At 41.4% G+C, this 15,782-nt stretch overlaps 1 protein-coding gene and 1 pseudogene across 2 annotated transcripts in view; both read left to right on the forward strand.

The window, feature by feature from the left end:
• Positions 1 to 15,782, forward strand: part of dusp3a (dual specificity phosphatase 3a) — a 42,847-nt gene that overhangs the window by 1,549 nt on the left and 25,516 nt on the right. For both annotated transcript variants that reach the window (XM_060849000.1, XM_060849002.1), the window contains exon 2: positions 5,863 to 6,123. In XM_060849000.1, the coding sequence (XP_060704983.1) occupies positions 6,002 to 6,123 (122 nt within the window). In that variant the 5' untranslated portion in view covers positions 5,863 to 6,001. The remainder of the gene's footprint in view (positions 1 to 5,862; positions 6,124 to 15,782) is intronic.
• On the forward strand, positions 12,201 to 12,417 carry LOC132831062 (U2 spliceosomal RNA; annotated as a pseudogene).

A 15,782-nucleotide genomic window follows, 5' to 3' on the forward strand; every position in this document is an offset into this window, starting at 1 on the left:
AACACCAAAGAACTGCAGATGCTGGAAATCAGAAACAAAAACAGAACTTGCTGGGAAATTGGAGCAGGTCAGGCAGCATCTGTGAGCAGAAAGCTTTCTCTGCCAGATCTGCTGAGTTTACCCAGCAATTTCTGTTTTTGTTGTCAATGATTTGACGTTGGGGATCAAATGTTATACAGTAAACTTTTTATCATTTTTGTAGTAAACTTCATGCTATTTGAGCTTTATAATTTTTTGCCAGTTTGTCAAGAGTGCTGGTTCAAAGGGTCCCAATTAAAACAAAGTTTGCTGTATATTAAAATCTGTAAATGAAACATTCCCATTCAGCTTTGTATGTTGGAGGGAGATGTGAAATGGGCTGCTGGAGGATTTGGACGGGCGTAGTGAATGGCAAATGGAACATAATGTGGAAAAATGTGAGGTGATTGACATTGGTAGAAGAAACAGATTTGCAGAGTATTTCTTAAACAGGAAGAGATTGAAAAGTATAGATGCATAAAGGGACCTAGATGTCCTTGTCAATAAGTCACTGAAGGCTAACATAGAGGTGCAGCAAGTTATTAGAACATTGTTAGTCTTTATTGCAAGAGAATTTGATCACAGGAGTAATGAATTCTTGCTTTAATTGTATAAGAGCTTAGTTAGAACACACCTGGATTACTATGTGCAGTTCTGGTTTCCTTCTCTCAGGAAAGATTTTATTATTATAAAAGGAATGCAACAAAGGTTCAGACATACACCCAGGATGGTGAGAAGCAAGACTGGGCAAACTGGGCCTTCATTCTCTAGAGTTTGGAAGAATGTAAGCTGATTTCATTGAAACTTACAAAATACTTCAAGGAATAAACAGGGTAGATGCAGATACGCTGTTTCTCCTTGTTGGAGATTTTAGAACCAGGGGCACAATTAGATCCAAGATGAGAATAGGTTTTTTTTACTCAGAGGGTGGACCTGACGAAAGGGCAGCTTTCCGAAAGCTTGAGATTTCAAATGAACCTGTTGGGACTATAACTTAGTGTCATGTGACTTTTGATCTTCTGGTTTAGAATAGGAACACTACCACTGTACTACAATAGCTCTGTTGAAGCGTCATTAGTGAGTACAACTGATCCATTAGTACTGATTGAGGTGCAACAAGGAAATATTCCTCCCTCAACCAGACAACAGATTAACTGTTAATTTGTTTTGGTCATTGTTTGTGAGAAGATTCTATGTGTAAATTCATTGCAACTTTATGCCAACATAACAAAAGTGACTGAATTTCCAAAGTAATTAATGTTCTTATCAAATATTTGTGGCTAAGATGTAGGACGTGCATTTTTTTCTTAAGGGAAGCAACACTGTCTGGGGACCAATAATTGTGAATTCAGAAATGTTTCCAAAGATTATACAACCTTTGCAAAGATCCTGAATGGAGAAAGAGATGAAGAAAGAAATGGGGAATATGGAAAGATTGAACAAAGGAAGGAATGGATGCATTTGTGAAAGAAAAGAAACTCATCCTGGGTGTAAAAAGTAAAACCCATCGTTAAAGGCAGGGAAAATATCAAACCCATGTTGGGTGTCAGGCAAAGTAATGTGCCTTGGAGAGTGTTGTCCTTTCAGAAGATAGTAATGTACCATGCTTAGAAGATTGCTGTATCCAGGCTCAAAACTATTTTCAGAAGGTCAGAACAGAAATCGGAAGACAGTGCGTTAAATTACATTTGCTAAATATAAGAGTTAGCTGAGCACCAGTCAGATTTTTACGCTTTCCTGGGATTTAGGCATTATGGACTAAGCCAGCATTTGTTACCTATTCCTAATCACCTGAGAGAAGATGGTGATGACGCAATTGAACCACAAATGTCCTTTCAGTGGAGCTACAGCAACAGTTCCAGAAGTTTGATCCGGTGACAGTGAAAAAATGGCAACATCATTCCAAGTCAGGAAGGCATGTGGCTTAGAGGGGAATTTGCAGGTATTGGTTTTTCTGAACCAAAACAAAAAATTCTGGAGAAACTCAGCAGGACTGGCAGCATCTGTGGAGAGAAAATAGAGTTTGTGTTTTAAGTCCAGCGACCTTTGAAGATGGCTATTTAGCATGCATAGTGGTATCAAACCCCAACTGGAAAATGAACTGAAATTTGCAGTCCTCTAACTCCCTCAGATGAGCCTTAGTCCCAATCTTTAGGCTTCTGCTAAATCACTAGCTTGTTCATTCAAACTATTACCATGCATTTATCTGGGATTTTAAGGTAAAACAACATACTTCATCGACCTCAATAAATGCTCTCGGGCAATCTTTGGAAGTATCTGCAAGACCTTCGTCAAAGAATGGCAAATCAGATATGTTGTGTTCTATGTCAGAGACAGCAATCTGCATTCCCATGCAGCCTGACTGTCTGTGGAGCGGACACTAACACTAGATCAAACACTAATTACTGCCACAGTGTGTTACTGATGAGCTTACAAGCAACTTGTGCACTTTCATATTCAACAAATGTTGGTGATTCACAGAGCCACTGTTACAGCCCAGATAAATAGCATTTTTCAGCACATAAAGAGGGAGACTTGGCAGACTAAAGATTGCGCTGATTATTGGCAAGGCCTTGGATGTCCATTTCAAGAATATTGACAAGTCAAACAATCTCCATTAGACATTACTGTTACACAGCTTTCACATTATCACACCAGTGACAATGAATTACACGTTCTTTTGGAAATAGGCTGCATTTTTCACAAGTGACTTATGAGGGTCTTCTTGGAAATGGACATTGCAGACTTTCCTCTTGGACATTGCAGAAATGATCTATTTATTATGTGGAGAGAGTGTGCTACATTAACAACACCGTTCTACAATACCAACACAGCTATTAGTAATTCAATGACATTTTGTTCTTTACCAAGATAAATTATCATTCTAAAATGAACTTTTATTAACACATTATTCTAGTTGGAAATGAAAAGAGATTCAGGAAAAGGTACAAATATTTCTTTTTCCTAAAATTTTCGTGCATAGTTCAATTTATTAAACACATATTTAATTGTGAGAATGTAGTTTTATCAACTTGAAATGCATCTTGGTGTAAAGTGTTGTTTTTCCTACTAACTTTAGATCAATTTGCACAAAACTATAAAAGCTTTATTCACACTCAAGACTTGCGATAATCTAACAGAGGTTTGAGAAATATTGGTCTTTTGATATTGCATGTCCCTTACCAATGGAAAAATTGAGTTGGCTGGTTGAAAGCTATACAGTTATGCATTGGGAAGGTAAGGGTTAAGAAACTTTGAGTGGAGATCACTTTGTAAAGGAATAGTTTAGATTGCCCATGCACTCAGATTAAATTTTGAAACAGTGGCCCTTAATCCTGGACTGTCCCACAAGAGAAAACATCCTTGCTGTGTCCATCTTGACAACACCATTCTTGATCTTATATACTTAACACTTGAAATGCCTTAGCATACAAGGCCAAATGCTGGAAAATGAGATGAAAATTGGTGGATGCATAATGAGCAGTGTAGACATGATGGGCCGATGGGACTCTTGCCGTGCTGTATAAACTCTGCTGTATGACTTCAATGGAGTTATCCTTCTTTCTTCTAAACTCCAGTGGAATAAGCCCAGGACATCCTTATAAGACAATCCACCTATTCCAGGGATCAATCTCGTAAATCTCCTCTGAACCAGCACAAATGCATTTATATTTATCCTTAAATAAGGAGACCAAAACTGCATATGGTTTTGGAGATGTGATCTCACCGGTGGCCCATATAACTGAAGCATAACATCTTTATGACAAGAACTGAAAATAAAAGTAATAAAAGATGACACCCCATTAGTTTTCTTGATTGTGTGCGTCTACAAAAGAATTTTGTAGGAGAAAATGAGAACATCTTGGAATTCCACTGTCGTTCTCCATTGAAGTAATATTCTGCTGTTTCATTCTTCCTGCCAGAATGAGCTACTTCCCATTTTCCCATATACTCCACCTGCCAGATTTTTGCCCACCCACTCACTAACCTATTAACATCCACCTGCAAGCTCCTTAAGTCGTCTTTACAAAATAATTTACTACATGAATTTAGCGACCATGTCTTCACTCCCCAGATTTAAGTCTTTGATGTAAGTTGTGGAAAGTTAAGAAGCCAGGACAGACCCCTGCAGGACACTACTCGTCATATCCTGTCAATCAGACAAAGATCCATTTATGCGCACTCTCAGTTTTCTGCCATGCAACAATCTTATATCCATGCTGATATTGTTACCGTGTAAAAAGTGAGGTCTGCAGATGCTGGAGATCAGAGCTGAAAATGTTTTGCTGGTTAAAGCACAGCAGGTTAGGCAGCATCCAAGGAACAGGAAATTCGACGTTTCGGGCCAGAGCCCTTCATCAGGAATCCAAGTACATTACAACTACAGATTCTGTATTATCCACATCATATTACTCCTTCAAAGAATCACTTTAGTGATCGATTTTATGATACGCACCTGAATAATAGGCCTATGATTTCTGTCTGTCCTTCCTTGATTAGAATGGTTAGATTGACTACTTTCCAGTTATTATGGAACCTTTCCTGAATAAAGGGAATTTGGAAAATTAAATCCAATGCACCTACTAGCTACTAAGGTTTAAGAGCCTTGAGCCTAGGATGAAGACCATCTGGACACACAGATGTCACCCACAGCTCGATCAGTTTGTTTAAGTACTGCCTCCCCCGTGATTATAATTTCATTAGGTTCCTTTCTCCCTTCCACCTCCTAGTTTACCGTTATTACTGGAATGTTTCTGTGTAGTGAAGACAAGCAAAATCTTTGTTCATTTCACTTGTTATTTCATTATTAGCTACTGCATAGGCAAATGTATTAATGTGGAGCGAATGGGGTAGGTGAGTTAATTTTGGGTTGCAGTGATGAAAAGCTGGCAGAGGCAAAGTGAGCCCAGTTGCCTCCCTGTGTGCTATAAACATACTTATAGTTCTGTTCAACAACAATTTGCATTTATATTGGCAACTTTAACATAAAAAAAAGTCAAGGGTTTCAAAGGGGTGATTTCAAACAAGTTAGGCACTGAGCCACATAAGGAGATATTAAGAAAGATGATCTAAAGCATATTCAGCAAGGTTTGAAGAAGCATCTTAAGGAAATGTACAGAGTTTGAAGGGTTTAACAAGGGAAGTCAAGTGCCTGAGGCCTAAACACAGCCACTATGTCTATAATGATAAATATTGCAGATAGTGAGGGAGCACAGAGCTCTCAGATAATTGTAAGGTGATAGGGAGGAGCAAGGCTGTAAAATGGCTTGGAGATAAAAATAAGTTTAAAAAGATGTTGGCAGACCAGAAACCAATTGGACGTCAGCCAGCAGTTAGAATATGCAGAGCAAATTTTTGGATGAACTCAACCTTACGGAGGTTGTTCCTGGAAGAAAGCAGCGAGCAGAGAGTTGGAATCATCCAGCTTAAAGTAAACAAAAGGCATGGGCCAGAGTTTCAGCAACAGATGAGCAAGTGTGGGGGGGCAGAGGCAGCAGTGGGCAGAGTTAACAATGCTGTGGGCAGCCAGGAGCTTAAAAACACACACCTGATGCACTTGTAACTGAATACAGTTCCCCTACACTGTCATGGTGTTCTCACTGACTAAACTGCAAAGTTTACATTTTGGGGAGTGAGCACTAGGTGGGTTGAGGGGTTGGGGAATGTTGGCTGGTGGCAGCTGAGTGTTTCAGATTTCACTCTCGAAAAGGATATATTCCTGATTGCTGTGTCAGTGTGAGTGCCGCCTGCTGGAGATGGGCGCTGTTGCTGTGGCTGCCAACAGCTGATCGCCTCTCAGATTTTCTTCCTTATTCTCTTCCCCCACCACCCCTCTCCCTTAAGATCTTCCCTCCGTGTCCGTTGGAGATGCGGGAACTTTAACACCGGCGAGGAGAAAGCAACCTTTACAAACGCCCGTGTACACACAGTCTCGAAGCAGCTCCTCCGTCTCTGCTACTGTGTGCAGCCTCAACCACGGAACATGTCAGAGCACCGCTTGATGGTGGAGGAACTCAACGAGCTCTTAGCAAATGACAGCGGCTTTTACAGCCTCCCATCCCAGCACTGCAATGAAGTTTACTCCAGGATCTATGTGGGCAACGCGTAAGTGTTACATTTACAAGCAGTAGCTGCTGTCTTTGAGTCTCCTTATTAGCAATTCGATTGAATTGATCTTAACAGTGTATCTAATCATACCTAAACATATTTTCTCACGTTGTAAACATTATTTATAGCCGGCCAGATATAGGTTCTCAGAAGAATCCCAACAATTGATTCACACACACAAATGTGGCAATGCATTTTTTCAAAGTCAACAGTTTTTTTAAAGGTACAAATGACCCTTTTAACTGGATATTTAAATTTCTGTTCATGGTTTTAGATGTCCTGAAAATTGTTCACCTGGGCATATTGTACAGAGGGGTTGTGCCCACGCCTTGCCCTGTTGCTACACAGAAGCAGTAGTCAAGAGCTGGAGTTTTCTGTGAGGTTGGGAGATGGCTTCACAGTCCAACCAGGGCCTCATAATGCAAAAGTCCTATTGCTACATTGGAATGGATCTGAAATTAGATTTTTTTTTAAATGTACAATTAAGCACAGGTTAGTATGTCACCAAAGTTTTCAGGCCCTTATTTAAGTGAATGATGAAATATTAAGTTTTAGGTCCCAGGTTCATTCCTGGCCAGTCTGAGCTATGATTGGACTCCTGGGTATGCAAAGAGGAAACCCATTGCCGTGACCTTTTGTTAGAAAATGTCCAAATGTACAAGTCCCACCTGCTCCAGAGGAGTGTAACCACATCTCTGACCAGGTTGATGAGAAAATATCTACATCTGAGGTAATCATAGGATTAAGCTCAAATAGTCATATGTTTACATAGGGAAGAGTGGCTACTTTCGTGAGGTAATGAGGGCTGCAGATGCCAACTTCAGATGGAGAGAAAACTGGCAGAAAACATTAAGTGATTATTAATTTTACTGTGTCACCTTTGGAAGTTGTCCCTCAATAAAATTCATTGTAAATGCAGATTTCTATTGACTGGTGAAATTGTTCCGTAAGCACTGCAGGACTGGCATAATGTGTTGCACACACAGCATTCCATGTGCTGTGCGACTGATCTCCGTTTCATATTAGTACCGACAGGACTGACAAAAATACAGTGCCACACAGAGGCAAGACAGCTAGAGAAAGAACCATCCTTGGTTGACCTTGGGACAGAATGGTGAGGACCTGGCAATAGGGTGTCCAATACTCGCCTGATAATGGGGTGTCAAAAATATAACCTATAGGACAAATCCAAAGACAGCACTAACACACTGGATTATAGAGTTCCTAGCTGCTTTTAATAATTATTTTAAACCTTTTTTTAAATCAACAAAGTCAATAATACAATTCTAGATGTTTTAAGTAGTAGTCTTCTCAAATTATGAACTGATTAAGTAAGTATCTCGTATACGTTAAAGTGTCAGATTATTTCTAGGGCTACAGTGTCAAAAATAACCTACATTTTCTGGAGAATTGAACAGCCTATGTTTGTTAGCTAGATTATTTTGCATAATCCTGTCTGTCTGTCGGATAGCCATTATCTTGTCACTTTTTCATTCAAATTAGATTTAAATCAAATTTGATCAATTTAAATTAATTTCTGCTGTAGCAGAATGTTCTGGGAATTTGTGTGATTTTTAAAAATACATATGAACCAATAAAATTCAGTCAGAATGGTGGAGAATTTCAAATTAAAATTCTATGGTACAAGTTCTTAAAGGGTTAAGTTAGGATGATTGGTTGCATTACCTTCATTTGTTTTCTGTTGAAATGAGAAAATTGAGGAGTGATTGAGTTGAAGTCATTAGTATGGTAAAGGCAGAATGACTTGCTCTGGAAGAGGAATCTAGATCAAGAGGGCTTAATATTATCTGATCAAGGTCATATAGGAATGAAATCAGGAAGCACAATTTTACATAGAGAATACTGGAAATCTGGAATTCTAACTTCCAAAAGAAATGGATGGTGGATCAATTGAAATTTTTAAAGACTGAGATCAATAGAGTTTGGTTAAGTAAGGATATGAAGAAATACAGAAGAAAGGTGAGTGAATGGATTTGAGCAATGATTGAATTGAATACGGAAACAAACTCAAAGAGTTAAGTGACAGTTCCTGTTTTATATTATTGCTGGATTCCCATTGTTTTCGCAGGACACGACATTATACAGAGAGAATTACAGATTTCTCACCTGACATTAAGCCAGCACTGTAAAAGGGGATGTTCTTTTGCTAAAATCTCTGAATTCAGCCTTATTTCACAGCTTAGTGCTTTAACAGTGTTGTTGGCAGAGAAGCAGTACATTAAAATATGACTTTCATACTTCATAATTCCTTAATTGTAAGTGCTGCCCCTGAAATCATTGTTGCTGTAAGAAATGCAATAATTAATAATTTGTGAAGGTATGAACAAATGAGTAGTGTTGCTAATATTTGTTAGAGTGAGCAATTTAATTTTGGATGTTGCAAAAGTAAAGCAGCTGGACAATGAAGGAGTGCAGCACACTGAAGACCAGGCTATGTTGGACACATTGCATTTTTTATTACAGTTGTGAGGAGTCACAGCTGACTTACTGTATCACATCTGCTGGAGAGTAAAAATAGGCTCAAAAACACTGATGTTTGCAAATTTTCTTTCCACATTTGTTTAACCATTTTGTCACTGGGGTCAAGGCAGTTTGAGTTATATGAGGTAGTGACCATCATGCCAAGAATAGACAGCATCCAGAAATCCATGTCAGAAATTACAGCTGATTTATTAGCCTCGCAAAAATAAGACTTTGCCTACCTTTCACCATGTTATGTTGTCCTTATGTGTTTTTGTTGTTCATGTATGGAATGTGGGCGTCATTGGCTAAGGCAGCATTTATTGCTGTTGCTAATTGCCCAGAGGACCGTTAAGAGGGTATTTTGTCTTACTGAGATTTGTTTTTAAACAACTTTTTTAAAAAATCAATTCATTCTTCAATTCACTGCACTAGTGCTGCTTTTGATTTGTCCTATGGGTTTTTAAATTTCTTTTTATTTATCAGGCAAACATTGAACACCCTATAAGAATCATAAAACTACAGAATCCTTATAGTGCGGAAAGAGACCATTCGGCCCATCGAGTCTGCACCGATTCTCTAAACAGCATCCCACTCAGATCCAGCCCCTCCCCCTATCCCTGTAACCCCTGTATTTATTCAGGCTAATCTCTCTAGCCTGCACACATCAGGCCAATTTAGTATGGTCAGGTCTGTAAAGAAGATTAGTGATCCTGGTGGGGTTTTACAGATATGGACAGTGGTCACCATTGGGCTAGCTTTTATCCAGATTTTTATTGAATTTAAATTTCACCCTCTGCCATAATGAGATTCAAACCCATATCCCCACTAATCTGGGGTTCTGGGTTACCATGACATTGCCACTACACTAACAATTCCCCTTATGATATTGCCGGGTTGTTAGTCAATGACAGGATAATCTAAATAACAAGGCATGTTTAAAAGTACTCCTGCCTCTGATCAAGTGATGAAGTAACTACCAGGGCTGATTTGTTTAATAAAACCTTTATGAAAAGAATCCTGTCAGTAAACATTGGGTTCACTTATGGTACACTTCTTTCCATATTGTGATATGAACTGCATATAATTGTGCATTAATGGGGTTTAGTGACACAGCTATGTATGTAGTTAAAGGTTGTGGAACAAATGGAAGGTTCTGTTGAGTAGCAATCGGAAAACACATTTATGGGATCTGTGGGATCAATGTATTTCAAATATGATTAGTTAAGAGAGAAAGGAGTCCTTTGAGTGTGAGGACATATTAATCAAGAAATGAACTCAATGGCTTTTTGCTTCCTGATCTTTTTTGAGATAACATATTTGCCAATTCTCAGTTGTATTATTTTCTCTTTAACCTTCTTTTTGGAGCCTCTTTACATTAAGTACTACATCAGACAAAATGAATGCAAGAAATGTGATTCTAATTGATATCAATAGTGTATATGTGTCTGTTTGTCCCTCATACCCTGTGGGGAAGTACTTGGTTTTCATTCCACCACTTTGCCCACCTGTTGTAGAGCACACTGGATGGGAAATTGGGAGACATGTGTCTCCTACCATAATATTCAGCTGCTTCTCAAGGTAAGCAGCTTTAATTCAACAGCACATTTGGCCATTTGCACAAATTCATCACTCAGGGGCATCAAGCTATCTCCTCACACTCAGGGAATGACACTTTGCAAAGCTGAATCTAGCTGTTTCTAGAAATGAGGAAAAAAAGCAAGCTGAAAATGTGTTGCTGGAAAAGCGCAGCAGGTCAGGCAGCATCCAAGGAGCAGGAGAATTGACATTTCGGGCATGAGCCCTTCTTCAAGAATGAAAGGGCTCATGCCCAAAATGTTGATTCTCCTGCTCCTTGGATGCTGCCTGACCTGCTGCGCTTTTCCAGCAACACATTTTCAGCTCTGATCTCCAGCATCTGCAGTCCTCATTTTCTCCAGGAAAAAAAAGCGAATCAAGTGAAGAAAATGGAGTCACTGTTTCAAACTCCAGGCTTGGGAAAATCTTTTAAAAACTGACATCTCGTGAATATAAGTCATCCTGTCTAGGCATGCTGGGCTGAAAGCCTTATACAAGAAGGTTGCATCTAAGGCTATTTGACTCATTTTATATTTACAGCCATCCCAGGAGAGTATGCATGAGTTGCAATGAATTTTTCAAGAATGACTAACAATAGTTAGTTATTCTAGAACTTGATTACAGCAATTTCAGCCTGAATTTGTGAAAATATGCATCTTGTACCCGTATCCATACGTTATTTCAATCACAACCTTGAATTATAACCAATGCATGTGTCTGAAATACTGTACAGTATAAAGTTTGGGACTATGCTGGGACTCGTGCATTTATTTTTAACACTAATACAGCCCAAACAAAATGTTACATCTGTCAGGAACATGAGGAGCTAATTATAGAAATTGCGTCAGTTCAGCTGCCGGTCAGGCAACTTGGCAAACAGATCATCGCTGGAGCTGCTTAACACCCTTAACATTTCAGCCCCTTAAGTTTTAAACAATTTATGGAGAAAAGTCCTTCAAAAAACATCCCCTTTGAAACCTCACAATGAGATTCTACTGTTAGTTACTTAGCTTTAGTGAGCAACCCACTCAAATGGGAGGTGAGTGGTATTTCGCTAGACTATTGATGCAGAAGCCCTGGTAATATTCTGGAGGCCTGGGTTTGAATCCTGCCATAACAGATGGAGTTTGAATTCAATAAAGATATGGGTTAGGAGCCTAATGGTCGCTATGCAACCAGTGTCTTTCCCTGAGTAGAGGAAGGAGCTTAATTCCACAGAGTGATGAATTTGTGTGAGGGACAACCAGACATATGTATGCTATTGATATCAATTAGAATCATGTTGCTAAAGTTAAAAATCACACAACACCAGATTATAGTCCAACAGGTTTATTTGGAAACACCAACTTTATCAACCACCTGATGAAGAAGCAGTGCTCAAAACTAGTGCTTCCAAATAAACCTGTTGGACTACATTCTTGTGTTGTGTGATTTTTAACTTTGTCCACCCCAGCCCAACACCTGCACCTCCAAATCAATCAGGTTACTAGCATTCATTTTGTCTGAGGCCTCCCCCCATCTCATCCCAGTTTCAACCCTCCAACTCGTCACTGCCCTCTTGAATTGTCCTACCTGTCCATCTTCCTTCCCACCTGTCCGCTCCACCCCCCGACCTATCACTATTACCCACCACCTCCCACCTGCACCTACCTATTGCCTTCCCAGCTACCTTCACCCCAACCCCACTCTCCTATTTATCTCTCAGCCCCCTTTCCACACGTCCCTCCCTCCCCCCCCTCCCAACCCCACATTCATGATGAAGAGCTTATGCTCCTTGGATGCTGCCTGACCTGCTGTGCTTTTCCAGTGCCACACTTTTCGACAATTGTCAGGAAAAGCCCATCAGGCTCAATGATTACCATTAGGGAAGGAGACTGCCATCCTTAACTGGTCCGGCCTACCAGACCCACATCAATGTGGTTGACTCTTAACTGCCCTCTGGGCAAATAGGGAAGGGTAAATGTTGCTGGCCTGGCTAATGGCGACCATATCCTTGTGAATGAAGAAAAAAAAAACTCGCTTCTCTACCTTTTGGTTCAGATCAAGTGGAGTATCTTCTTCTCAGTTTAATATCTGTAAAGTCAAACATTATTCCAAGGGGTAGCATTATACTGTCATACTGATTCCAACCAGTACCTGATATTTTGAAGCTATCTTTGAAAAAATAGAATTAAGTCTTTTAGTTCCCATTGTTTGTTGTCTTCCAGTATTGTCATTGTGATTTTTAAAACATCCAAGTTGTGCAGGTACTTTTTATATGATAAATTGAGATTTGTGTAAATCACAATGATGAAAGTGAACACATGACTGCTGCATGCCTAACTCACTCTGATTTGGAGACGCCGGTGTTAGACTGGAGTATACAATCATCTGATGAAGGAGCAGCGCTCTGAAAGCTAGTACTTCCAAATAAATCTGTTGGTGTATAACCTGGTGTTGTGTGTTTTCTAACTTTGTACAACTCGCTCTGGTAGGCTTATTCTCCCCTGCCCTCCCCCTTCTCAGATTACACCAAGGAAGGGGTCACAACAGTCTTAAGCTTCACATCGGGATTGCAGTTGAAAAAGGTATGGGAAGCACTCACATAAAGGACTTGAAGAGTCTTGCGTGGTATTAAGGAGTTAGTGACCTCAGGCGTCACTTTATGTCTAGACGCAAACAGCCCAAGATAATCTAGATCAGTATATATTTATATATAGGTGGCAGTACTTGCTTAAAGCATAGGATAAAACATGATGAGAGACAGTGGTAATGTCACTGAACTAATAACCTATATGTCCAGAGAGTGATGCTGGAAAAGCACAGCAAATCAGGCAGCATCCGAGGAGTAGGAGAATGGACGTTTCTGGCATTGACACTAAATGCAGGCCTCGCTGTCAATTCTCGCATCCCATGAATGAATAAAGACATACCGTAGGTGCAGTCACTCAGTCCAAAATACTTCAGACCATGGTATCCTTGGCTATAGTTACCAAGAAGGTCTGACCTCTCACTTCTCCCCTCCTCTGAGGTGGGGTGACCCTCAGGTGAAACCACAACCAGTCATCTCTCTCCAATGGAAGAGCAGCTATGTGGTCCTCTGGGACTATGGCAACTTTACCTCCAATATCAATGTGTAGGCAGCAGTATTGGCTTATGGGACAAGATAAAGGAATTTAGTTGTAAGAATCTGTTAGGGAATTGATAAAAACAATCTAGCAAAAGCTAACTGCATTGCCAGTGCCTTGAAATTGCTCCAGGCTGATGTTTTTAATTCTTATGGTTGCGTAGCCAGAGAGAAAAACTATAAAGAGCCAGTCGTACTTGGAAATTAATGCACTGAATCTACATTTAGAGGTATGTGAGATGAGTCAGACCTGTACATGTCATTTGCTAGCTTTAGGATTGTTTTCCTTGTGGGTATAATCTGCCCACACATACACTTTCAGATGAAAAAGGGCCCTTTGGGTGAATGCCCAAGTCTGAGTCACCGCATGGAAAAGAGAAAATGATGAAAGTGGGCCATAATCACTTCTCTCTTTTTTATTGAGATGTGAAAATAATCTGAATCTCCTGTTGCAAGATGAGCAACAAAATGCTTATGTTTGGCCAGCAGGGATGGTTTGACAGATCTTGCCTACCCCTTTCATGTAGAGAATCCGCAATATCAAAGTATCGCTGAAACTATCCTTTGAAGGGTGCCAGCTTTGAATGTGATCGAAAATTCACAAAGTTTCCTGACTTCAGTTGTGTTCTCAACATGTTTAAAATCATTGCTGCATATAACCCATCACCCCTGTACTCACTGACCGACACAGTCCCATTCCCCCATCACCCCAGTACTCACTGCCCTACACTGTCGCATTCCTCCATCACCCCTGTACTCACTGATCTACTCTGTCCCATTCCCCCATCACCCCTGTACTCAACTACACTGTTGCATTCCTCCATCACCCCTGTACTCACTAACCTACTCTGTTCCCTTCCCCCATCACCCCTGTACTCACGGCCCTGCATTGCCCCATTCACTCATCACCCCTGTACTCACTCACCTACTCTGTCCCATTCCCCCATCACCCCTTTACTCACTCACCTACTCTGTCCCATTCCCCCATAACCCCTGTACTCACTCACCTACTCTGTCCCATTCCCCCATAACCCCTGTACTCACTGCCCTACACTGTCCCATTCCCTTCTAACCCCTGTACTCAGTGACCTACTCTGTCCCATTCCCCCATCACCCTTGTACTCAGTGACCTACACTGTCCCATTCACCCATCACCTCTGTACTCACTGACCTACTCTGCCCCATTCCCCCATCATCCCTGTACTCACTGCCATACACAGTCCCATTCCCCCATCACCTCAGTACTCACTGACCTACTCTGCCCCATTCCCCCATCACCCCGTACTCACTGACCTGCTCTGTCCCATTCCCCCATCACCCCTGTACTCACTGACCTACACTGTCCCATTCCCCCATCACCCCTGTACTCACTGCCCGACACTGTCCCATTTCCCCGTCACATCTGTACTCACCTACACTGTCCCATTCACCCATCAGAGCTGAAAATGTGTTGCTGGAAAAGCGCAGCAGGTCAGGCAGCATCCAAGGAACAGGAGATTCGACGTTTCGGGCATAAGCCCTTCTTCCTGAAGAAGGGCTTATGCCCGAAACGTCGAATCTCCTGTTCCTTGGATGCTGCCTGACCTGCTGCGCTTTTCCAGCAAAACATTTTCAGCTCTGATCTCCAGCATCTGCAGACATCACTTTCTCCCCATTCACCCATCACCCCTGTACTCACTGCCCTACACTGTCCCATTCCCCCATCACCCCAGTACTCACTGACTTACACTGCTCCATTCCTCCATCACTCCTGTACTCATTCACATACACTGTCCCATTCCCCCATCACCCCTGTATTCACTCACATACACTGTCCCATTCCCCCATCACCCCTGTACTCACTCACCTACACTGTCCCATTCCCCATCACCCCTGTATTCACTCACATACACTGTCCCATTCCCCCATCACCCCTGTACTCACTCACCTACACTGTCCCATTCCCCATCACCCCTGTATTCACTCACATACACTGTCCCATTCCCCCATCACCCCTGTACTCACTGACCTACATTGTCCCATTCCACCATCACGTCTGTACTCACTGACCTACTCTGTCCCATTCCCCCATCACCCCTGTACTCACTGACCTACACTGTCCCATTCACCCATCACCCCTGTATTCACTCACCTACACTGTCCCATTCACCCATCACCCCTGTATTCACTCACATACACTGTCCCATTCCCCCATCACCCCTGTACTCACTCACCTACACTGTCCCATTCCCCATCACCCCTGTATTCACTCACATACACTGTCCCATTCCCCCATCACCCCTGTACTCACTGACCTACATTGTCCCATTCCACCATCACGTCTGTACTCACTGACCTACTCTGTCCCATTCCCCCATCACGTCTGTACTCACTGACCTACACTGTCCCATTCACCCATCACCCCTGTATTCACTCACCTACACTGTCCCATTCACCCATCACCCCTGTACTCACTGTCCTACACTATCCCATTCCCCCATCATCCTGTACT

Source organism: Hemiscyllium ocellatum, chromosome 32, assembly GCF_020745735.1.
Source record: "Hemiscyllium ocellatum isolate sHemOce1 chromosome 32, sHemOce1.pat.X.cur, whole genome shotgun sequence".
NCBI classification, from domain to species: Eukaryota; Metazoa; Chordata; class Chondrichthyes; order Orectolobiformes; family Hemiscylliidae; genus Hemiscyllium; species Hemiscyllium ocellatum.